The 26,331-nt window shown below is 45.0% G+C and overlaps 1 protein-coding gene across 1 annotated transcript in view; it reads left to right on the top strand.

The window, feature by feature from the left end:
• Positions 1–26,331, top strand: part of LOC144941077 (microtubule-associated serine/threonine-protein kinase 2-like) — a 288,270-nt gene that overhangs the window by 34,387 nt on the left and 227,552 nt on the right. Inside the window, exons 2-3 of the mRNA XM_078867518.1 lie at positions 2,145–2,301; positions 13,158–13,363. Coding sequence (XP_078723644.1) covers positions 2,145–2,301; positions 13,158–13,363 — 363 coding nt within the window. The remainder of the gene's footprint in view (positions 1–2,144; positions 2,302–13,157; positions 13,364–26,331) is intronic.

The raw sequence follows: 26,331 nt of genomic DNA, 5'->3' as shown, positions 1-26,331 counted from the left end.
GTACAGTCTAATGGAGCAATTGAGACGCTGAAACAGATGAAGTATACAATTGAGATGGTGAAAATGGACAACAAGTTTTGGCTTTTTAAATTACATCACTACCCCTAGTTGTGACAGTTCATACTTGACACCTCCGATTAGCATGGTTGGCTACGTAGGGTGCGAAAGAAAGTTCAACAACATATTACTTATTCAACAATTCTTGACTCGGGAAATGAGGTGGGCAGTAAATAATTAAATATTTGGTAAGAGCCCTCTTGAGCAATGACATCATCTCACGTGCAGGTGCTCGGTGGTGAATTGTTACTTCACAGGATTGTGGGAGATGGCTACTGCTTGGGGAGACCTACATCCAGCAGTGGATTTATCATGGCTAATGTTGAATGAAGAGGCTTTTGAAATTATGTCCATTAAAGTTGGTCTATATATACGCCTCTATATACATGCCTCTATATAAGGAACGAAACAGGTGGACTTCTCCACAAATCTGGCTGTCGCCTGATGAAGCTAGTTGTAATTACTGGCAAAACGTCGTACTCTGATTGTAAATGTTGTGGCTTGGCTCCCCAACACACCGGTGTGCTGTACCAGTGACGAATTGTTACGTTCTATTTATGTGACAACCCTTACTAGTTGGCTGTGTCGGGTGGTGGTGGGTTTTAAAGACACATTTATATATTTACGCGATCTAACCCAAAATACCTAAATTATGGACCTTTGTCTTTGTTATATATATGGATGCCCGCTCTTGAGCTGCCCGACCACCGTTGGCTGCACCGAGCACCCAGAGTGCAGGTGGGGGGCGTCGAGCTCTGCAAAGTTGACATTCCCTGCCTCTGGATGAACTCGGCAAACAGGATGCGTGTCTATGGTTGATACACTTAACTCATGATCACGGTGGGAAGTGTTTCCTGACTTGGCTTCCATTATATTGCTGTCCCCCCACCCCTCTTCCTCCCCCCAAAAAGTAAAATGAACCACACCAGACAGAAAGTCCAACGCAAATGCAATGAGACCAGAACAAATGTGGACCGGCTTTGGCCATGAATGAAATCCTTTGTGAGATGAGAGCGGGCACTCCCGTGAACTATTTGTGAGACCATTGGCTCGTGTTGTTTTTTTTTATATGCTATGTATTGACTCATCCTGTATTTTCCAATCTGCAGATCAGATGTCAATATTATTAGGGTCGCAACTACACATTGCGGTGACTCCATTGTAAAAACACCACGAACAATGGCAGACATCGGTGCTCATTCATAAAAGTTACACTTTCTGGCGGAAACTTCCTCTCAAAATGTTTTGCCTTCATGTGTATCTCCTTTCAGTTTGTGAACTGACAAGTTCACACTTTTGTTGTTGTACAGGAAAGCTTGACTGAGTTATCAATGATCCTTAAGGAAGGTGTTTTTTTCCTGGAATGTTTGGCCAATCCCGTAAATGTTTTGTGTTTGAAAGGAATAACGGAGTACCTTGAGAAAATCTATACTTGCTATTAGAAAAAACGTCCTCTATGGGTAATTTATTGGCCATTGTGATTATCGCGAACACTGCTTACGAACAGAAGCATATTATCAGAGGCTGATGTGTTGGGCAGTAGCCAAGAAGAAAAATAATTTTGACTTGACTTTTGTATCTTAATATGGTAACCTTGATGCCTATTTTTAAAATGATTTTAAAAGCAGTGCATTAAACTGAATTTGATGAAAATTCGACATCTCTCCGTCTCTCACCATTTTTGCCGACCCCTTCCCTTTCTACACATTTTTTTTTACCATACAGCCATCATACAATGTGGAATGGGGCTAAAGACAGAGAGTATATTGGCTGCTTCATTGTTTGCCATCACATGAACATTGACCCTCGACGAGTGAGGAGCATCCAACGATTAAACCGGTTAATGTGCAAAGATTATTTACATGTTCTTTCCCGAGCACATCCGCAACCCAAATATTCTCCCCATGGATAATCAAGAGCAGAGTTAGCCAGATAATCAAGAGTCGAGTTAACAGTACTTATCACTGCTCTGTCTTCGGAGTTACGTGTGCGTCACTGCGACCCGTCTACTTGCTTTGGTACAACTGCCTGTGTTTGGCCCCCTTCCCTCTCACCCTTACCGCTGCTCCGTGGCTTCCCTCCCACAGTCTCTCGAACAGCCCCAGGCCTCAGGGCGGCGTCCATCGGTGCTGTTCCGCAAGTCGAGTATCCCGGACCTGTCGGGGAAGGCGCACAAGTTCCAGCGGCAGCTCAGCGAGGAGGACTCACGGGCTCGGCGCGGCAGCCTCGGGACAGCGCTGGCAGGTTCGCATCATTCGCACGTTCCACTCGCCTGTCACACAATGGTGGCGAGATGTTAACTACCTCGACTGGTATACAGGAGGTATGCAGGAGGTCGTGGGTTTTTTTATCCTGACCCTAAAACCTGTATATTTGGAGTTTGCATGTTCTCCCCGTGTACGCGTGGAATTTTTCTCCGGGTCCTTTGGTTTTCCCCTGCACATTTAGAAACATGCGTTTAGAGTATTTGGCTGATATCAATTTCTACATGATAAGTTAATTTATTGAGCTATTATTTATGGCCAGGTCGCTCATAACAAAGAGCTCTATAGCTAAGTGGGCCTTACGTGGTAAAATATTTATTTTTTAGTTTTTACTCAAAAATTACAGTTGATCAACTGACACTGCCACACACTCAAAGCAGGACCTACTTGGTGCGAGGGGCTGGTAATTCCTCCACCTTCAATTAATTACCACTAAACTACGATAAAAAAAAAATTAAGCTTGTGCCGGACGCCCCGGGGGGACAGGCGTCTATGACATCTCCTGGCCAAACCCCATTTAGCGGAGCCAGGAGACTGAATCCTTACCTTTGGGGTTCCTCCAGAAGCAACAAAAAGCCACTACGGATGGCCACGTGGAATGTTCGAATGCTCACTGAGGAGGAGAGGCTGCCACTCCTTTGTCGGGAGCTGGGCCGGTACCGCCTGGATCTCTGGTATTCAGGAGGTCCAGTGGACCGGCTCTGGCTCCGGCCCCATTGAGGGGTGGACAGTCCTCTATTCAGGGCAGGAGACTGCCAAACAACGAGGGAGTGGATCTTCTGAACAAAATAATGAAGGGGGCATGGGAGCGTGGCGGTGAGGTGTGGCAAGCTGTAAGCCCCAGGCTACTTTGGGCTCGCCTTCCCATCAACCAGAGGCGAGGAGTGGTGGTCGTGGTTACTTATGCCCCCACCGAAGACGAACATCCGTGGAGGGATGCAGGCAAGGCCGATGAGTCAGATGCCTTCTATGACCTCCTGTCACAGGTGCTGGCTAATTTGGCCCCTTGGGATAGAGTCATCTTGTTGGGTGACTTCAATGGCCGAGTTGGTCATGATGCTAACACCTGGTCTGGAGTGATTGGAAGGCATGGGCCAAATCAGCTCAATAACAACGGTAGGAGGCTGCTAGATTTTTGTTCAGCCCATGGGCTTGTAATTACCAACACACTGTTCCGGCATCGGCACATCCACACAACATCTTGGATGCATGCCGGGTCCAAGCAAAAACATCTGCTGGACTACATAGTGACGGTACAGCGGTTGTGGGCCCATGTCCTTGACACCAGGACCTACCGTTGAGCTGATCTGTCCACTGACCATCGACTTGTCATCCGTAAGATGCACCTGCCATTCTTCCACTCAGATGGTGGGTGTACACCCAGGACCCCATTCAAACCCATAGTGGCATGGTCTCAGCTAGCTGATGAAAGTTGCAAGCGAGAATTTCATCATCGCTTGCGACTGGGATTGGCATCGTCGGAGCCCTTCCCTGTTCACCTTGGGGTGCGACAGGGATGTTCTCTGGCTCCCACATTATTTAACATCTATTTCGACCACGTAGTTCGTGAAGCCTTCAATAGCTGTACTGGAGAAATTTCCATCTGGTACAGATACAATGGGAGGCTAATCGGTGCCCAGGTGCGGTCAAGGGATGGCTCCCTATTGCTCAACCATGTTATGTATGCCGATTATCTGGTAATTGCTGCTCACTTAGAGGAGGAGTTGGAGGCGCTGCTGCTGAACCTGGAGCTTGCCACTAAGAGGTGTGGCCTTACCATCAGCCCCACCAAAACTAAGCACCTGCCTGGGTATTTTGTACCATCGGACACTCCACCCCCACAACTCCCAATTGGGGATAGGGCAGTTGTGGAGAGAGTGGACAGTTTCCCATACCTGGGCAGTGTGCTCATGACCTGCTCCGGTTTGACAGCAGAGGTCTCACCCTGAATCAGTCGAGCGGCATTATCTTTTCATCAGTTGCGTAACGCTGTGTCGAAGCTACCTGGTTTGTCGCTCCGCACGAAGCTTTGGGTCTTCTCGGCCACAGTCATTCCCTCCCTTCTCTACGCTTGCGAAACGTGGACCTCCCTAATGGAACATCTTCGCCAGTTAGAAACCTTTAGGCTGGCCTGGTTACGATCCATTCTGGGTTTAACCAGGCTGGATTATGTGAGGAGCTCACAAATGCTTGAAAGATCTGGGCAAAGTCCCATCGGTGAGCTCCTCCGGCAGGCAAGGCTGCGTTGGCTTGGTCATGTAGCCCGCATGCCCAGCCACCGCATGCCCTAAACAGCTTTTGTTCGGCCGGATCGAGGGGGCTAAACGGGCGCGGCACAGGCTAGAGAAGAGATGGAGTAATGTAGTACAGGAGGATGTGGAGCTGAGTGGACTTGCCGATGACTGGTACCAGCGGTGTCAAGATCGGCTTCTGAAGGACGCTCCTGGGCATTTGGAGGCAGTCGCCCTCTAACAACAACGGAGGGCCGAGGAGCGATGCTCACAACAACGAGTGGAGCGCTAGGTGGCTAAAGCACAGGAAGTTGGCACAGGAGGGGGCACAGGTGGTGCATCAGCCAGTCATCTCGGTCATCTCAGTCAGTCGACCCGTGGCACCTGGGTCTGCCCTGAGACCTCCTGCCAGCGGGCGTTGGACACTTCAAGTGGCCTCAACATGCACATAGCCTGGCACAATCGTCGTGGTGATGTCACCGCCACTTAGTGGCGAATGGCGGTTGTTGTTTGACCATACTTCACTACACTGGTCTTTCAGATCATATATCACTTGTCATTGATCTTACCCGTGGCTGGGAATAGAACTTTATTCGCTGGGGTCATAGTGCAGTTCGCAAACCACTGCACCACTGCTGCCCACCCCCTTATATGTACAGTGCATATAAGCAGTGAATCCCTGTGCACATAGCACTGGATGTGGCTGGTAAGCAGTGTGGAAGAGCGCCTAATTCATGATCGGAAGGGTTCAAAAGTGAAAATTCCCATCTTGTGTCAATGCAGCTCATCCCCCCCCGCCAGGTTGATAAAGTGAGTACCGCTTTGTGAGAAGTCAAACTAAGGCCATCTTATGAAGGAGAGTGACGCCCATTGTGGAACCTTTCCATTTAAATGTTCACATGTAAATTTGTAGTTTCATTTCATAAAAAAAATATGTATTATTGATTCAGTGGCAATGGGCATATATACCAATTCAATACTCGCTTGATTGTGGAGGAACTCTGAATCTTTACCAGTGCTCGATCTTCAGCTCAAATAAGCACAACAGTGAACCCTTTCCGCGTGGGTAGACCCAGAAGCATTGCTACACAGCAGAAGCCTGCCCTTCAGAATCTAAATCTCAGCATCAGAATCTTTATTTAGACTGGAGAAATCCAATCAGCTAGGGTAGACCGAGAAGCATTGCCATACAGCGGAAACGTGCACTTCAGAATCAGAATCTTGATTCAGACTGGAGGAATGCGATGAGCTATGAAGCTCGTTTTTCACAAATGAGTCAATATTTCTATCGCTGCATTGCAGAGTTGTTAACCCTCCACTCGGTGGGTGGTTCCTCCTCCTCTACTGTACCTACTGACTCAAACACCTTCCCTCTTATCCGTAATTTCAATAGCATTGATTCAACACACGCTAACTTTAGATTGGTTACGACATTGATTTTCTCATCAGCAGAGTTCTATTTTGATGGAAAACGATATAATGCACACCACATAATACTCATTAGCCTTGTAGGGTAGAATACAAGTAACACAATAACTAAGCAAATGAGTATATATCGGCAAGGGGCACTTATGGGAAATGTCTTGTGCTTTCTGAAGATATCTGTCCTTCCTGAGTAAACATATTTTTCCCATTTAGTTCTGTTGTGTGTTGCAGCAATGAGTTTTGGCCATCAATGAATGCTGGCATTCCACCAAACATTCCACAAAATTTAGCTGGATTGGCAAGGTTTGTCGAGAGTTTTGCAATGTCTACTCTTTCAGCTGGAGCGTTTTAGTTTTCAGACTCGTGCTACATTGATATGTCCCGGAGAGGAACCATTTAAAATTTCACATCTAAAAATTCCATCCTGAGATAAAAAAAAAATCTGTCTGTGTTTCATGGTGATATTGGCACTATGCATGTTAACATCATACATGTGTGCTCAGTAGTACAAATGACAATTGCCAAAACGTATGACCTACCTGGTGTACTAGACACGCTGCCAAATTTAAATTTTGGAAAGGGCTGTTGATGTTCTGGACAATTGTTCTACTTTAAAATAATCAGTGTTCCAATGTCAAGTCATAATAACCCTGGCAAGTGGGTGTGTTGTATTATTTTACGTGATTGATCTTGAGTGAGGGATGGAAATTCTAAATTCCTATGTCAGGAGCAAATACTTCTTCAGTTACTTCCCACTAGGTATGCAACAATGCTTCAATCGAGAGGTGTAAAGCCCATTGAGCTATACAGCTGATTTTCAAGGGCAACCCGTTAATTTGTATTGATGCTTAAGCTTACGATACATGTGAAGGGGATTCTGAGATCAATGGTTTCTTGCAAGGGCTTCTACCCGTGGCCATGAACACACAACAAACTGGCAGGGAGCTTGAGGAATACGAACGCCCTAAGATCCCTCTGTACAGCCCTTAAATAGCTGTCTCGGTACCCCCCTGCAACTTTCTTAACCATTCTAATCCCTTGAGCTTATCCTCTTCTTGGCCCCTTCAACGGGTCTCCAACCAACCCCCTAATGCACTTGAACTTTGCGGACTCTTCCCCTTTCAAATGTCCTAAGCCAATCGGGGTGAACAGCCCCTTTCCCATTACCACCAACTTGGTGTGCATTGACGATCATCAACTGTTATGGCTGCGCTCAGCTCTGCAGAGCCGTCAACACTGTAAGTGAGCCTAATGGAGTTAATTGTGCCGGCTTTTGAATGGCAAAGCCGTTTAACTTTCGTTGCTTTTGGTAACGGCAAAACAATATACGAGGTACATCTTCCGACGACCTCTGCACGTGCATTGAATAGCGTTACATGAGAATCAGCATTTTCAATTTGTGTACGTTGTACGTAGTCAGTTCAGGTGACCCTGCACAGCTCCCGGTGGCCGCTGTAATTCACCGCATTGTAAAAAAAGCAACGATTAAATCCTTTATTTCAGCCGCAACCCTGACGCGCGACAATTAGTGGAATTATTACCTGATTAAAACCAAGTGGTGTAGCCTCACCAGGTTGTGCCCATCTTTTATGTACAGGATGTTTAACTTCTTTCCCACCATACGCAGTCAACCTTGCTAATCGGAGGTACAGATGAAAGTCAACAAACTAAACGCAAACAACTATTCTAAAGACATGATGACATATGCAACTGGCAGCCGAGTCAAACCTGGCCATGTTGTTAAAATCTCATGGCCGGAATCCACAGTACATCACAGCCATACAAGACTTGTATCACTTAAAAGTAATGTGTTCATTTTAACTAATTCATTTTAACTGTTATCAATCACAATTTTTTGCGGCGCTGAATATTGCTGACATCTTCGCGTTTTGGTCCTCTGGTCCTGTATTCAGAAACTGTAAAAAAAAATCCACTAGTAAAAATCCAATCCCATGACTAGAAACATCAGACATGTGGTGAATGTCTACCACAACATCATCATTCCTTCACATTATTTCACTTTATTCTAAAACAGTGTTATAAAGATACATTAAATTGCAGCCCCAGGTTGCCTGCTGATGATTTTGAGCACGTGCCACACAGTATGATATTGTAGCAAATATACATTTGTAGTTCTCATGTTTCTTAGACTGGTTCTCATATTTCGTAGACTGTCAAAATATATTTACAAATTTTTTAAAAGCTCTCCAGACAACTTAACCGACCCTCAAGGGTTAATTAGTGGACAGTACAGGGACATTTTTTGACAACGGGAGTGATTCAATGTGTATAAGCAAAGACAAATCATACAAACCCAAATTATAAGCTTGTATAATAATGCTTATGTACGAACTCAACGAGACCATTGTCACCGAACGTTTGTGCAGATTGAATAAGTGGGTAATGTATTGATGTCACCTGGACACTTGCTTGTATTGTTCATTAACGATCCAGGATTTGGTCATGGTTTTTCCATTCCTGGTTGGTGCAAAAAATCCTTTTGCCACTTATGTGCAATTTGAGCTGTGTTGTCACAAACAGGGTCTATCAAAGTAGATAAATAGAATTGCTTGAACTGGCCGGGTGTGTGCACCCACAGTAAACGTTTTGGTCCAAAGATTTTATTGATAATTTGTTGAAGCTCAGCAAGTCAGCGTTGGGGTACCTATCTAATTACAGAGTGTAAATGTCTAATATTACCAGGGCTGGCAGGTGTGTACCACAACATTAAACCCCTTGGTACAACGTTCTATTTGTTGCCTTATCCGTTGAAACTTGCCAAGTCAACTTTTTGGGTCACAAAAATAAAGTCATGTTTCACAAGGCGAAATATTTATTTATTTTGAATCAGCAATTCCCCAACCCACCGAGGCATTAGGTTTTTATGGCTCAAGTCTGTTGCAAATTTCTATCGACCCAATCACTCTAATTTTGGCTTTTAATTTTTTATGTTGCTTCTATTGAAACAAAACACGAGACCGATGCAACACGCCGGCGCAGCTCTCATAACCGAGTGTCAAATTTCCCCAGAGCGGGGGGGGGGAGACAGTCCCGATGCAACTGGACCATATAAAGGAGGGCGGGAGGGTAAAAGGTGGGGGGAGGAGGGGCCCGCTGCTGCCTCAACCAAGAAGTGTTGAGGACACCACGTGGGAATAAAGATGGAAATGTAAATGTAGCGAGGGGGGGATGATGGGGGAGGGGGGAAGTATAACCAACCTAATGTGGGAAACTTAGGGTAGGAAGGGGCGGGGGGGCATCCAATCACTCTTAACATTCACAGTTGGTTATCATTTTCATTTTAGATCCATTCGAGAGGGTCTCTGCTCAAGTGAGCAGTGTGGCAGAGTGCTCATCTCCATTGGCAGCGTTGGGCCAGTGGTCGCCAGTTATTCCACAGGGGGTGCTGCAGTGGCTAGGAGATGTTAACTACCTCGCCTGGTATACAGAAGGTCATGAGTTCGATTCTGACCCTGACGATGCCTGTATATTTAAAGTTGGAATGTTCTCCCCATGGTCGCATGGATTTATCTACAGGTCCTCCGGTTTTCCCTTCACATTTAGAAATATGCGTTTAGAGTGTTTGGTTGCTATAAATTTGCACTGATTACCCGCTTTTGTAGAGCTATCATTTGTGGCCAGGTCGCTTCTGAAAAAGAGCTGTGTAGCTCAGTGGGCCTTAACTGGTAAAATAAAAAATAGATAATTTGGCACTCGATTTATTTCGCATATTTTAAAATCTTCATCTTAAATTCCAAGCGATGAGGCTTTAAGGTCAGGTCCCAGTGTCATTATGGCCACCAAAGTAACACTAAATTCGGTGTGTGGTGTAACAGTGCTATGTATGACTTGACAAAAGCGTTTGACGCAGTTTGATGCATTTGACCATCATCTTCATTATGCACTGCTGAATGAAGGCCTGTTGACGTCCGTCGCCGTGCCTCGTGGCCTTGCGATGTTATGAATCGTCTCGCTCCTGCACACGAGCAAATCTCATCGCTTAAACTCCCTGAAGACCATTTCACAATCAGAATCAGAATTTTTTTTTCCGAGTGTAGCCTTTTGAGCTTCTTAGCTCAAGTTATTTTTCAAGGGTGACATTGGCCATCATCCTTTTTAGTTATGTGTCCTGCCAAACCCCCACTTTTATTAATAGTCAATGTGATGTCTGATTTATGTTTTTTCTTTGATCCCATGTGTTCTGATTGATCACCCTTTCTAATTTAGAGATTGTAAGATTGCTCCGTCAGTCAAAAGGCCCTTGGCTGGTTTTCCCGAACTCCTAAAGGGAAGAATGTAATGCATACAATTCAGAAACAATAAAATTTCTGCCCAGTCTCCAAGGGAGTCGTTCAATATACAGTTATAGGCCAGCCCATGTTCTTCCTTTACATGAACAATGTTGGCTCAAAATTTACTTACTAAAAAATTCACTTGGATGATTGTTTATACATACCTTCCTCATCGAGATATGCAGTTCAGACAAAGTGCAACTAAATTTCAAAAATGTTCGACAGGATCTTGGTTCTATAATATGTCTGATGAACGCAACAAAATCTTGGTTCAGCTTCTCCAAGTGGGTTCTCCAGCTTTAGCCCCACGAATGTTAAAGCCTACAAACATACTCTTTGTTTTTTTTGGTAAAATCACGTAGGTATAAAATAAAATAAATCATGACGTTTCGGGCGCAACACAAGCGTCCATCATCAGGTGGGAAAGCATGGTCTGCTGCTGAGGCAGACTTTTAAAAACAAACATCCCGACTCCTTACTTGATTTCCACATCAACTATAGCACAGACATGCACAAAGCCTCAAGCTTAAATTTGAAATCAAGTTAGGTTTTTTAAAATTCAGAAATAAAAACCTCTTCTCACTATCCATTTGCCATCAGGTTGTCGCATCCACCTTCATGCCCGTAATTGAGTGTGACGATGTGATTTATAAATACGCTCATTGCGAAACTCTGAATAGCTTAGAACCTTGTCCTACATTCTATATGGGGGGTGAGTCACTCTGTTCCCCCCCCCCTATGACCTCTGCTCTAATTCAAGCTCCGGGTCCCACTGTCTGAACAAAGGGACCTACATCGTTCTGAATTATTTTCTTCTTCAAAGCCACCGATGTCAATCTGCCTTAAATTGTGCTTAAAGTTCAACTGGTTTGTTTATACCAAGCCACACGCAGAAATACGCCAACCAACAAGACAATGTTCAAAATTCCTCTTTATCACTGTTCTTAAAATATGTTTCCAAATGGTTCATTAATGAACATGTCGTGTGTTTGCGGGCAATGAGACATCGTATGTCATATGTACAGATGTCATGATGTCTCATTGTGTCGAGTTGTCATAATGTCGGTATGCCTAACCACTAATCTTCCTGTTTCTCCATCTTGCTGTAAACTCACTAATCTGTATATATTGTCTCCGATGTTCATGGCTCTCTCTCCTATTTATCTCGTTTTCATCTCGCTAATGTTATAATTATTGTCCGTAACTCTCCCATCTCTATATCTTGAGTCTCTGCAACCATTTCTCTCAGTGGGGGCATAGTTTGGTGGGATTCGACCAAAAACCTTCACAGGCTACATCTGGCCTGTAGGCCACCAGTTGCGGAACTCTGCTTTTTGTGGTGATGAGCGTTAGTCGTGCATTCTGAGAATGTTCCTTCATCCGTGATGCTGCTCGTCCTTGGAGCAAACTGGCGTACCATCTGCAGTTTACCTCTGTCCCCTCTGAATCGGTATTATGTGACAAATGGGATGCTTTGGAAAGACTGAGTGCAATTGCTTTTAGTTATTTCATGGCAGTGTTTTGTGTGTGTTGTGTCCGTCCTTATGTCAAATAGATGTCCTTTTTTCTCCTTGATGCCCATGTTACACTTTGTAGCCGAATGCCTTTGCGCTGCGATTGCATTTGAATGGTATATACATCGAAATTGTGTTCTGGGAGACGTTTTGAAATGCTTTGTGTTTTGCTTTATCACATTTTACCCTGGGTTTATGATTATATGATGGTTTTGTTACTTCTGTGGCATGATATACTTTCAACCTTTCCGTTAAGTTTTGCATGCTTTTACGGTCGTGTTTTTCTCTGATCTATCCCAGAACTGTGCTCGAGATCTGTAAATGCACTGCCGTTACTTATTGACCCAGGCCATTCTTTCAATAAAGACTCAGTGGCTTCTCACCTGGAGAAATAAAGTCTTATTTTGATTTTATGATCCCCAGCGGGATGACAGGCTAAGTTGATCCATGACCGGTAATTTTAGCCTGCGGCCTTCCCATTGCAAGTCAAACACCCAAGCCAAAAGTGCCATTCAGGCAACATATTGGCAGCCCTGATCTGCCCACTGCTGGATCAAGGCCACCGCTCTCTCTGTCTTGCCATTCAACAATCCTTCTGGCCACCTACACATGCGTTGATGACATCGGCTCAATCTCCGTGGTAGATGTCCTTGGGTGGCGTGTCCTGCCCAATCCCACTTATAACCCTTGGATCAATGTGGTGTCTCAAGTCCATGTGTTCTTATTCCCTTCTTTCTCAGTGTAATTCCAAGCTTATTTGCACGCTTTTAACCTTTTGTTATATCTCTTGGGAAATGTCTGTTTTGGATCCACATGTCTTAGCAGGTAATGTATACTTATTATTACCAACTGTCTTCTTTTGGCACGTGGGAATAATGCTTTTAATTATTAAGTTCAGTTTCTCAAAAGCATTCCAACCTGCTTTTGTCAGCCTCTTTATTTAATAATTTCGATCCAGTTCTATCTTCAAGATCTGCCTGAGGTTTGCATACTCTGATGTGTGTTCTTCACTTTCTCCCTCGGCCACATATATTCCATAATTTAGTGAATTTGTTATCCTTGAATATGATATGCATCATGTTACCACGTAGGTTTAAATTGTTGTGCTGTGTAGCTCTAACGTGCTTTGAGGGTATACCACGGTGTTGTTGGGCACGATGTCCGACGTTTCAGCCCACGTGCTGGGAATTCATTTATCGAATAAGCTCCCGGCACTCTTAAGTGAGACGTCGGACATCGTGCCGAACAACGTGTGGTACCCGAAACATCACATCACTTGGCTAAGACTTTGGTAACAATTTAAAGCGTTAAAGACGTTCAGTAACCGTTTGGCTGCTGCTCCTGCTGCCGCTGTTGTCATTGCGTGCTGCGCAGGTAAATTCCTGCTGCCCGTGTCAGTGAGCAGCCATGGAGGGGCGACAGGGCATCCCTACTGGGGCTACCACCAGCTGCATGCGCAGCACTCGGATGCAGGCAGCGGTGGCGGTGGCGGCGTCGGCGGTGGCGGCTCCTCCTCCAACCTGGTGCGCATGAGGAACCAGGCGCTGGGCCAGTCGGCGCCATCACTCACCGCCAGCCTGGTGAGTCACACGTGTCTGCCCCTCACAGCAGTGGTCGCTACCTCTGCCTGGTTTGCCCCAGCATCGTCCTCTTTGCAAGGCTTCAGCTTTACAACTGCATCTCTTTCATCATTTAATTGCATCGAAAAAAAAACGATTGTCATTTGTTTGACAATACGACACGCAAGACAATTAATGTCCTTGTAGTGCTCTCTTCTTCTGCTGTTGTGTGGTACAATATTCGTCTTCCCATGATATGTCTGGAGGGCTTGTAAAGGAAGGTACGACACACAAAAAAAGTAATAAACAAGCTGGCAAGCTAGAACATTCAGGGAGCCTTATTTTTGCTGGGGTGTTAAGGCCGCGCTAACTCACGTAACAAATTGATGCGTATGGACACGTGTCCACACACACACAAGTTACAACATTAGTTTCACGCTCTTGCAAGTGAGTGAAAGTTCCCTCTGGCGGATCAGGCCACACTGCTCTCCGAGTGAAAGACGTCCCGGTGGGTGTGTGTAAGGCATCCACACTTCATGTCTTCGGTGGGTGTGTGTAAGGCATCCACACTTCATGTCTTCGGTGGGTGTGTGTCAGGCATCCACACTTCATGTCTTCGGTGGGTGTGTGTCAGGCATCCACACTTCATGTCTTCGGTGGGTGTGTGTCAGGCATCCACACTTCATGTCTTCGGTGGGTGTGTGTCAGGCATCCACACTTCATGTCTTCGGTGGGTGTGTGTAAGGCATCCACACTTCATGTCTTGCGAGATTCCGCCCACACCATGGTCGTGCCAGATTAGATAATTATCATTGTTTGCTAAAGCATTGGTAAATATTTACCAATAAGGCTTCACATTTGTGCATAAGCTGTATAGTAAATTCGGTAGTGATTGGTTTAGCGGTTCTGTAGTTTCCCTGAAAACACACAGCCGTGTCCTTGGATGAATGGAGAGACAGCTGTAAAGTTTCAGGGCATGACAATAATGACCTTTCCGACTCTTTTAACAAATAGTGCCGATGTTTTAGATGTTAGTACCTTGGCTGGGCCGTTCCAGTTCACTTGACGTGAGTTTGAGAGATCTCCAACGAGAAAATTGCCTTTACAATCTCGATCAAGCGTTTCATTGCGGTGTGTATCTCTCAGAGACGAGCTGTTTGCACTTTGAGTTTTTTCCTTTAAATTCACCAGGACACAGAAAAGTTTAGCCTTAATATCACAAGGGCTGCGTTCATTATCTGCTTATATTCATGTTTCCAAGGAAAAGGTTTATGAATAAAGAGGTCTTTTCAGTTATGGATAGATTTAATCAGTACATTACTAAGTGTTTTAAAACTATAACTCTTACACGAGGGCTGTATGACCGTTATGCGATATGTTCACGAGAGACTCGGAGAAGGAACAAGACGTCTCTGCCCGGACGGTCAAGCAGATTCAGAGGAATCTGGGGCGCCTGTAGAAAACTAAACTCATATGCGGAGATATCAATCAAACAGCTCCACGCAGATGAGTTCATCTATATATGATATAGTACTATCTATTAGTCACCTTGTCGACCCCAGCGGGTTATGGAGTTTGAAAAATCCATGTGATCCACCAAGCCTTGTCTCCAAAGTGCTGTGCTGCATGCGTCGATTCCTTCCAATAAGATGGAAGCCACTGGAGCTATGCCCTTTTAAATCTAGATTGAAAACTAATTTCTTTAGAACTGATGATTGTGTTTATTTTGTTGTCCTTCCGCCGCACCTCCGGTTCGCACGGTTGGCTACGTACGGTGCGAAATAAGTCCAACATACATGCTTACACTGTGCACAGACCTGTGGGAAATGACCTCTTGTTTGCAATAGCTGAAGGAAAACCCCATATGGTTCTCGTATCTCCTAGGGAAATGCCCCTTCCATAAGAAGTTAAGTCTGAATGTTATGTTGCCAAGGAAACATTCTAATGGTTATAAAGGCCCACCCGTTACTTCCCACAGCTTTTGACCTTCGATCCCTCGCAGCCCTTTTCAGAGAGCGATGCCATGAGGGAAATCGGTCCGGCGACCAGTTACGCCCAACCTTGACATTGTGTCATGGACACAGTTCAATTTAGTTGAATAGCTCTTGCAATCTGATCAAATGGGCATTTGTTCAGAATAATCTTCGAAATATGAAGACGTCTGCACTAATTGCATTTACATCAGATGGTTTATTCAGAATATATGTTTGTTGTGGATAAACATAGCAATCTGCTACATGTTTGTTATCATCATCAGCAGCCGTTATCAATCCACTGCTGGATAGAGGCCGCCTTAACCCGTCTCCATTCAACAATCCACCCAGCACATGCGCACGGGCTGATTTCATCGCTCTTTCTCACTCCATCTCCAGAGATACAGACAATTCTTATCCATGTTTAGACTCTTGTGAAACAAGTCCTGTCTCAGGTTTGTCTCCAGTGACTTGCCTGTGTGTATTAGAGATACAAATACATTATGATGCTAGAATCTACATCTCACACAAACAACAACTGAGTTACTTAAAGCATGTGGAAGCGCACAGTTATTTAAGCATTTCATGCACAAAAACACAATCCTGAAAAAAACGCACGCACATACTCGCACGCATACGCAACAAAGACAAAGATTCCCCGTATAGCCTTCACCGACTTTTTGGGGCAAGTGCTGTTACTGAGCACCTCTGAAGGCACGGCACACGAGGAGGTGGGTGGCCAGCACCACGCCCGGCCGCCATTGTCTCTCCAGTTTGCACATTGCACCAGGTACTCGTGGGCAGCAGGAACATTTACCCACCTACAGATACAAATGTACACTTATCAATGTTAATCATCATCATACTTGCATATTACTATTTAAACACACTGGCAAATTTCTAAAATGGAACAAATGAACAATTTTGACATCATTTTTTATTTACGTTGAACTTCCTGATGATTTAAAATGTTTGCAGTCTTCATAGGAAGTCACTTAAACCAACTTATTATTATTCATTAGATGTGTTTACCCAGGAAAACCTCACCTGAGTCTCATGACTTTTTAAATCCTTTATATTAAGTTCACTTGCACGCTTGCTTGCTTGCTTACGACCGTGCAAATCTTTCGGTCGTTTTTTAACCCACTTCACGTGATCCAATCGAGCTGACATTTTCCACACAGACTCGTTGTGCGTGACAATTAATGTTCGTGAAAATTTATTTCAAAAATGTTACACTTTATAGGACAAAAATATTATATTTAATTACCAATTGCTTAATGGTACCATGCAATCATCTGACCCATAGGTGGCAGCCATCTCAAGCCAGATGACGAGAGGACTCTAGCCGCCACGCATATAAAGGATTTATAGTGAAAAACTTTGTTTTTTTACGGGTTATACTTGTTTCAGCTTTGTCTTCCAAATGTTTGCAGCAGAGGGCGATGGATACTTTGTACTTATCCATTTGAGAAATATGTGGGTACCTTTTTAAAATTTGGACCAGATGCCAGCACACAATGGCCCACTTGCCACTGTAAAACAGTTGGTGTATCATTTTTGGTTGATATACAACACAGTAAAAAGCAGGACAGCTGCTGTATTCGAACTACATACCCCTGCAACAAGCGCGACTGCTCGGCCATGTCACTGCGGTTAATCCTCACGTTGGGCAAATTGCCAGATGTCTGGGCAAACGGACTCACGCTGTGCAGAGAGCCTTCTAATGTCAGGCTTGCGTATAAGCTGTGTTTGCATCCAGAATTGTGTTTTCTAGCGCAGCAGGGAAACAAAACTGGATAAACGCCGAAGGCATTGGCACAGCAGACTATATACTTGGGTGTGTGAATTTGCACACCAGTGTTTATTGGCTCTGATAAGAACTGCGTGGAACAATCGCAAAGTTTGCAGGTGCAGTCGTTTTAGGTGAGCACAAATTCCTCTCCGTACTGCCGGGGGGGGGGGGCAGAGAGATGCATGGCGCAGTGCACTATGAACTCCGCAACCTGAATGATATCCGGATTGGTTCTGGGCTCCTCCAATTGGGTCACCAATCTGCACATACCAACGTGGTGAAGTATGATCAAACGATTCCCATGGCTGACCACGGCGTGGGGAAGAGGCCTTCATCCACAAGCGGATTGGTAGAGGAGTTGTACTAAAACTATTGGGTAAGGCCCAATGACCTATATGGCTCTTTTTCAGAAGCGACCTGGCCACAAATGTATCATGTGGAAATTGACAGCAGCCAAATTAATTGAACTCGAGTTTCTAAATGTGGAGGAAAAAACCGGAGGACAAGGAGAAAAATCCACACTACCACGGGGAGAACATGCAAACTCTAAATATACAGGCGTCAGGGTCGAGATCGAACCCACAACCTCCTGGATACCAGGCAAGGTAGTTAACATCTCGCCACCGTGGCCTACATTAAAAAAAAATTACCCAGCCCTACCCTCGAATTTTTGTTGTTCCTCGCAGATGTGTGCAGTCTGTGCCGCATATGTACGTGCGATGGTTAACTCCCACGCCCGCTGCAGCGGCAGCCTCTCCCAGCTGCCTCGCTTGACCCGGCGAATCCATGCGTTGCGCAAACTGCCACATGTCTTGGCAAACGGCTTTGCGTGCTGTGCTGAGGACCTCGGAATGTTGGGCTGCGCCGTGGGACTACGGTGCGACCAGAATTGTATTTCCTAGCGTAGGAGGGGAAAAAAAGTAGCATGAATGCAGAAAGCATCGGCACAACAGGCAAGACGTGTGGGTGCATCACGACAGTCTATGTTTTGTTTTTGCAAACGGGTTCTGCTTAATAGTTTATCAGCGGTAGGTTAGATTATTAGCTTGAACTAGTTTGGGTGCTGTGTACGGTATACAGTTTAACATTTTATTATTTACTTGTGCTCCTGTTGTAAATTTCATAGAGAATGGTTTTGTAGTCATTGTCAAGACAATGTTCCCTTGGACGGGAAGTAATATTTCACTTGCATAACAATAAGTTGCCTATCGGCTCTCCTGTAAACTTTTGAGGCCTCTTTAAGAATGTGAGAATATTGACGAAGCGACTACGAGGAGTCAATGCGAGGCTGTGACCTTTAGCAAAGAGGCTTGCACTCCATATGAGAGCTTTCTTGAAAAACGAGTGTCCAGGATGTCGATGTTGGCTTGGAAACCTTCGCATTAGCAGTGTCCCTTTGGAGTTCAGCACGGTTTTGGTGTGATATAATGCGGCACTGAAAGGGGTGGAAAATTGTTATTTCTGGACGTGGTAGGTCGCTTACTCTCCTCTGCTGCCCACAGGGTCTGGAACTCCCTTCCCTGCAGCCATCTGTGCTGTTGACTCCATGCGTCTGTCTATCACGGACTCCTTATCTGCAAAATAAATATCTCCACTGTAACTGTACAGCGTTTTGAGATGTGGTCGCGATTAGATGCTCTATCAATCCACGTGGCATTGTAATTGTTTTGTCTTGTATAGTACAGGGGACTTTGTTTTCCGGATGCTGACCAAGCAAACAACTAAAACTAAATATAATTATTTAGTGATGCTGCTGCGTTGGCAGTGGTGCACAAGCACAATTAACAATTAAACAGCAACACTGCCTTGATATAATTGTTTTTGTATCTATGAAAAAAGTCCATTGCCCGAAACATTACAGATAATGTTTTTATTTTAAGGCAGTGTTGTTGTTGGGCCCAATTATGCTTGTGCACCAGTGCCAATGCAGCTGCATCACCAAATAATGTGTTTAATTACGGAGAGAATGTGAGGTCGTCGGGATAGTTTCTGTCCTAATGCATTATTTCATTGGGAAGACGCAAAAGTGATTTCCTGCTCAAATGAGTGTCGAGGTTGGTGGTGCACATCTCCTGTTTAAAGCCCGGAATGAGGGGCTGAAATTCCACGTTCCTCTGTGGTGACGGGAACTTGATCCATAGGAGGACAGCCACTGTTGACTTTCTAAAAAGTGGTTCTCATTTATTGATCACTGAGGGATGTTGGGGTAATCCTTTGAAATAGACGTTTAATTTGAAATAGACATTTAAATGTAATGCAAATGCAGACTATCACAAATTGCCAGTCCATTATACTAATTTCAGTGTGAATCCATTGGGAACAAAAGCTTGCAATCAGAGACGAAATATCATGTCGCACTATCATTAGACTGTTGCATGGATACTCTATTTGCCCTGTGTTGTGTTTATGCAGTGTGGATTTGTTACCCATAATACTGGTGGTGCCTTATATTTTTAGATTTAATGTCTGTCACGTGATATAATATATCTCAACTGGCACCCAGAGAGACACCGTTGTGGAGCCTCCGGCTGGTTGAAAGTTGGCTCAGCATTACGTGAAGGATTCTCGATCCTTAACGCTAAACGGCAGCTGGCGGGATAGATGAAGAGAAACCGGTTTTAAAGCCAGCAGGATTTGGTGACTTGTACCCACACACCCCCCTCTCTCAAGTACTGCCGTGTAATGGTTAAACCATCTAGACTTGCCATCCAGAGGTTGCCAGCTCAGTTCGATCTCCCAACGGGGCAATGGTGGGATATGTTTCAAATCCATCCCAGCTTTATCCACCCAGCAGCATAGATTGACGACAGCCACAGTTAGTCGATCGTAAGGTTGGGTGTGGTGGGATAAAGTGTGGGTATGCCAACCTCTTCCAAGATGTCTTTGCTAGCACTTAAGAGGTGGTAAAATACCCTCTGGAGCTCTCTTGTGGAGGTGTTTTCCACAACGAGTGGTGTAAGCGAACAATTGCAAGCCTTTGGGGCGGTGACGCGGTCCAGCCGGTAGCGTGTTTGCCGCTTGTCGCAGAGGATCACGGTTCGAATACAGTGGCTTCCCTGGTCATTCCTGTGAGCGCCCGTGACAGCCGTGCACGTTACAGATTGTGTTATTGTATCGACCGTGAATATGTCCACGCCGTCTTGATTCACAGCGACTGTTTAAGCACCTGTGGTGTCAGTGTGCCGGCGTCATGGTCCAAATTTGTTGAATTTGAAAATGACACCACATTATTTAATTTGGAATATACATAGCAACCATTACCCCCGCTCGCCCCCCCCCCGACTGCAAATGCTGTCTGGTATGCGCACTCATCTAACTTTCCAAACATTTTGCCGCTTGCAAAGAAGAATAAGAAGTGATTCCTCGCGATTGTTTTGAGTGATGATGTTTCCTGACCGAGATAAGATATTGCCATTCGAAATGTATTGCTAAAGAAGGATGCTGCATCTAAACTGGACCCAAAGAGTGACCAACGTCGAAGTAAGAAAAAGGTTGCACATAGACGAAGACAACCTGATGATGCAGGCAGTGATGAGAAGGAAACTGGCACTTTTTTGACACATATGTAGGATGGACAACAACAGGAATATTACAAGTATGTTGTTTGGGAAAAATGGAAGGAACCGGAAAGAGTGGCAGACCTGGCAGAGAATAAGAGATCGGTGCCAGTAAGATGTGGCCACCACTTGAGCATATTGGCACAGGACAGAGAGGACAGTGGAAAGAAATGACGAAACGTGCAGTGGACGCCTACTAGGGGCTATGTGGCCCATGGACCATGATGATAATGATGCGTGATGATGTTTTGGATACAGCACTATCGCAAAAACGCGCATCGTGACGCTCACCGGTGATCCTTGACACGCAGCGCTCGCCCGCGCTTTGTCTCCAAATGCTTTTCCTGATGCCGGAATGCAAAGCAAAACAAACAATGCTTAACTCACAGGTTTTGTTGGGTTGGCGTGTATCGTGAAGCGCCCGGAGTTACGTCAACTGCGCCGCGCCGTTCAACACGTGGGGCGGCCTTCTGTTTTATGTAAGGGCGCCGCCCTGTTCTTGCAAATGTCACATTGGCTTTGGCTCATTCACACTCACCACTCTGTAGGTCACAGAAGAGCAGGCATTCCACTTCTGCATGAGGGCCTACCCATTTCTGTGCAGTTGGTTAAGGGTTGTATGACTGTACGTCACCACGCTGTGCAATTGTGGTTGGTTATGGTGGAGAGCATAGATGTGTAAGTGTAGGAGTACAATACAACGTTTGATTTTGCTGCACTGCTCTATGCTGCCCAACACGTAGCCTCACACATCCTTGGACAACCACCTTGTAAATGATGGTCACCCATTGAAGTGCTATCCAGGTTCAAACCTGCTTGACTTCTGTACTCTGACAGATTAGCCACAGTCCAGGTGATCTGGTGAGTGACCCAGGATTCCTACGCACGACCAAAAGTGTTCTTTCCTCCTGCGCTCCAGTTTTATTGTCTGCTTTACAAAGAAAATATAACCTGAGCTCAGACCCGGAATCCAGGCAACGGTTGCAGTAAAGAAGCAATGTCATAATTAGCCACTTGTAACCCCCTCGATAAAAATCCCTAACTTAAATTGATGATACCAATTTATTTGTTATTCTTTGGGTCTTTCGGTAAAGTCACGACGATAGTTAAAAAAAAATAACAAAAAACTACGACGTTTCGATCGCAACACAAGCGGTCGTCATCGATGACGACCGCTTGTGTTGCGATCGAAAGAATACGAATTCCTGCAGTCACGAAAGCTTTAAGCCAATATTTAATTTAGTTGTTTTGAGATTATCCCACGGGCTCTCTCTCTCTTTTGCGGGCTGCCCCCTGGCTGTATCTGCAACTCACTGCACCCTACTGGATGACACGGGTCAGTACTTATCTGAAGGCAGATGCAACGGAATGTTTTAAGGCCTTAAGATTAATACTGGCCGAGTACAGGGACTCAATGGTGTGTCAGAGCACTGAGCCAGAAGTGCTGAGGTCTTATGTTCAAATCCAGATGATTATTGTGTATTATTATTACTTTGCTCGTTTACCCAACAAAGCCTAAATTAGTGTCTTGACTTTATTTCCAGAGGGTCTCGTGAAGTGTTCGCAGTACAGGGCAATGTTTGCTATGTATAATCCCAACTGGGTAATTTGTAAGTTAATTCCTAAAATTTTGGCATATTCGGACTATATTCTGAAGTTTAGGGAGATATGATGGCTTTTAGCCGGCCAACAATGACTGCACAAAATCCCCCATAATACATGACACGACACCAATAGTATATTCTTGGTTCTTCGGTAAAGTCACGTAGAAGGGAAATAATAAAATAATAAAAATATAAAACAATAAAATTCTGCAACACAAGCAATCATCAGCAGGTGTGAAATCCACAGCAAGAAAATTTTCTTGTGAGAATTTTATTGTTTAATATTTCAATTATTTTATTATTTCCCTTCTACGTGACTTTACCGAAAGAAACAAAAATACGAATCCCTGCAGTAACGAAAGCTTTAAATCAAAATTTAACCACCAACAGTATAGTTGAAAGGAAATTACACGTTGAATCCTTGTGCCAGTCCATTGCTGTATGAGGGCCTTCCCTTGCTCTACGGGTTGTGGAGGTTATCTGACCGTACTGCAAATACGCTTTTCAGTGCAGATTGATTGACACTGGAGGGCATAGATGTTGATGCATAGTACACGACAATATTTCATTTTAGCTGAACAGTCCTCTGCTGATAGCTTAGCCCCACAGAAACCTACAACACTTGTTTTATTCATGGTGGTTGTCCAGGCTTATCCTGCTTAACTCCCGAGATCTGATGAAATCGGTTGCATTCTGAGTGATTTTATTGCAGGTGAAATAGAAATAGGAGAAAGAAAAAAAGCTCGGTGTTTTTAAATGCATAATTCCTGCTGATGGCTACCACCTGCCATCTATGAAAGATCATCCCAGGATCCTTAATATCCACAGGGAAATCTGAGATGCATTTCACATTCGAATTGCCAAAAGCATCTGCCTCAATTTTGAGGGACTGCTGACTCGGCACAGATCGCCGCAAAGGACACTTGCTGTAATGTATTAGCTGCCACTCATGTGGCATTTCTATGCTATGTACGGCGGTGTCACTTCTTTGTTGGTGTCTGGAGTTGGCTTGCGCAAAGAGGGGGGAGTGCTGATTGAGCAAGGCAGCCACACAACCCAGCTTGGGGTGGCTCTCCGAGTGACCGAGGAATCTCAATCACGTGTGTAGATAAGGACCAGTCCAAAACATTTCAAATGAATCCCAAAAAATCCTACGGATTGGCTTAATGCAAAATAGAGTAACTTTTTGGGTTGATGTTAATTGCCAGTGTTAAAAATACCATTTACTTTATCCGTTCATGTGGCCTTTTATTTGGCATGTCCTGGTTAGGATTAGACAGCTTGTGGCTGGCCATGGCTCATTCATTGCCTAAAGTTACCAAACAACCTTCATTGGCTAGGACAGTGCCGGTTTCAGCAAGACTGTCCCAGTGTCCTAAAGTGTTTGCGAATTGTGGGATTTTGTTCCTGTTTAGATCCTGGCGTCATTCGACTCAATGGGCAGAGCTCCCCGAGTTGTTGGTGCGGGGTTGGCAGAGGAGTAGGTGGGTCCGAGGTTAGAAAGAGACACCTGCTTAGTGGGTGGGGCTATTGATTGAGTAGGTGTGGCTATGTCAGGGGTCTGTAACCTGTGGCTCCGGAGCCGGATGCGGCTCATTCAGGACTGCAGTGCGGCTCTTGAAATTAGAAAAAAAAATGGCCCTTGTTATTTTGGTAGCACTTGACTATGGAAATCCGTCCAGGTCACCATGGAAGTTCAGTTTACCATGGGCAGGGGTCGGCAACCTCCGACTCCGGAGCCGCATGCGGCTCATTAAGGACGGTTCTATGACGTTATTTATTGAGGATTGTCTCATCTTAAAAGATTGTGTTTTTTATTATTATCTAATTTGTAAAAAAATGGCCCTTGTATTGGTTGTCGACCCCTGGGCTATGTGAAAGTGGGCAGGGGGTGACAGGTATTGACTGCCAGCTTACCGTGTGTCTGAGGTTGAGCCTTCCTGAAATTTGGTAGATTTATAATTTTCATGCCAGTTGAGAAGGAAACTCTTGGTATTGTTTAGTAATATCGTTTTCTCAGTCCCGTGCTATTGTCAACTGCACATGCGCTGATTGCCGCACAACGCGGGATCTTGTGACCTTAGAGGCCAGGTTGTTTTTACCCTTTTTCGATAAAGCGCTTTAATGTGGAGATTTTTGAGTGGATAATTTTTCAATGATGTTTATGATCACAACCTTAATGTGAGCCGCGTTTATAGTTTCAAGTTTATTATGTTTAACCAGGGTGAGAATTCAAGAGAGCCAGGCTAAGTCTCAGTTTAACCCTGGTCACAAAAATGACCAAAGCAATAAATATAATTATGCAATGTGCAGCAATGAAGCAAATCACAAAACAACTGAATTAGAGGAGAAATGGGAAACATTGTTCAAACATAAAATCAATTTAGCAGTAAAAAAAATATTGCTATTAAATAAAAAAATGATATTTAAATAAATTATTATGAAATGTGTCGACTTGAACTGTAGTTCGCACAGAGCCCACATGAGAGATGAGATTGTGAAACTGAGCTCAAGCTCATCCAATTTGCATAAAAAATTTGCTCTTTTTGGATGAAGTTACATTGTGTTATCAGCAGATGGCAGCAAATCACAGACTCAAATTTACTGTCCTTAAAACAACATCGCATGCCACTGTGTCTGGGATGGCATTCCTAGTATTAACTGAATGTAAACTGATCTGCATATTTTCATTAATCCTTAATTGACGCATTTCAACAATGCTTATTGCATTTTAGCTTGAGAGATGTATCTCTCTTTTCTGTGTGTCTGTCTGTGGATGTGTGTGGTTCCGCAAAAACCTCCTCGTTGTGCCAGACGCCAACGCTGTTGTTGGCAGTGCCGTCTGGGGAGGGTCAATTTAAATTGGCCTTTGCCCTCATGGCGTTTGTAACCACCACAGCCGCCAAATGGGAGTTCTAGACGGGTCCGAGGGGCTGATAATCCCTCCACCTTCAATTAATTACCACCAAACCACGACTGAAATTTTTAATTAATAAGCTTGTGCTGGAGGCCCTGGGGGGACAGGTGTCTATAATGTCTCCTGGCCAAACCCCATTTGGCAGAGCCAGGAGACTGAATCCTTACCCTCAGGGCTCCTCCAGAAACAACAAAAAACCACTACGTGTGGCCACGTGGAATGTTCGAACGCTCACTGCGGAGGAGAGGCTGCCACTCCTCTGTCGGGAGCTGGACCGGTATCGTCTGGATCTCTGTGGTATTCAAGAGGTCCGGTGGACCGGCTCTGGCTCCTGCCACCATGAGGGGTGGATAACCCTCTTCTCGGGGCAGGAGACTGCCAAACAACAGCGAGTGGCTCTTCTTCTGAACAAAAGAATGAAGGGGGCGTGGGAGCGTGGCGGTGAGAGGTGTGAACCTGTAAGCCCCAGGCTACTTTGGGCTCGCCTTCCCATCAACCAGAGGCGAGGAGTGGTGGTCGTGGTTACTTATGCCCCCACCGAAGACGAACATCTGTGGAAGGATGCAGGCAAGGCCGATGAGTCAGATGCCTTCTATGACCTCCTGTCACAGGTGCTAGCTACAGTGGCCCCTCGGGATAGAGTCATCTTGTTGGGTGTCTTCAATGCCCGAGTTGGTCATGATGCTGGCACCTGGTCTGGAGTGATTGGAAGGCATGGGCCAGATCAGCTCAATAACAACAGCAGGAGGCTGCTAGATTTTGTGCGGCCCATGGGCTTGGAATTACCAACATGCTGTTCCGGCATCGGTGCATCCACACAACATCATGGATGCATGCCGGGTCCAAGCAAGAACATCTGGTGGACTACATAGTGACGGAACAGCGGATGTGGGCCTATGTCCTTGACACCAGGACCTACCGTGGAGCTGATCTGCCCACTGACCATCACCTTGTCATCTGTAAGATGCGCCTGCCATTCTTCCACTCCGGTGTTGCGTGTACACCTAGGACCTCATTCAAACCCTTCGTGGCATTGTCTCAGCTAGCTGATGAAAGTTGCAAGCGGGAATTTAATCATCGCTTGCGGCTGGGGTTGGCATCGTCCCCCACTCCTGATGTCGAGGGGAAATGGGCGAGGTTTAG

The sequence above is a fragment of the Lampetra fluviatilis genome, chromosome 24, assembly GCF_964198595.1.
Source record: "Lampetra fluviatilis chromosome 24, kcLamFluv1.1, whole genome shotgun sequence".
NCBI classification, from domain to species: domain Eukaryota; kingdom Metazoa; phylum Chordata; class Hyperoartia; order Petromyzontiformes; family Petromyzontidae; genus Lampetra; species Lampetra fluviatilis.
The sequence above is the reverse complement of the archived record's forward strand: the minus strand, read 5'-3'. Positions and strand labels throughout refer to the sequence as shown.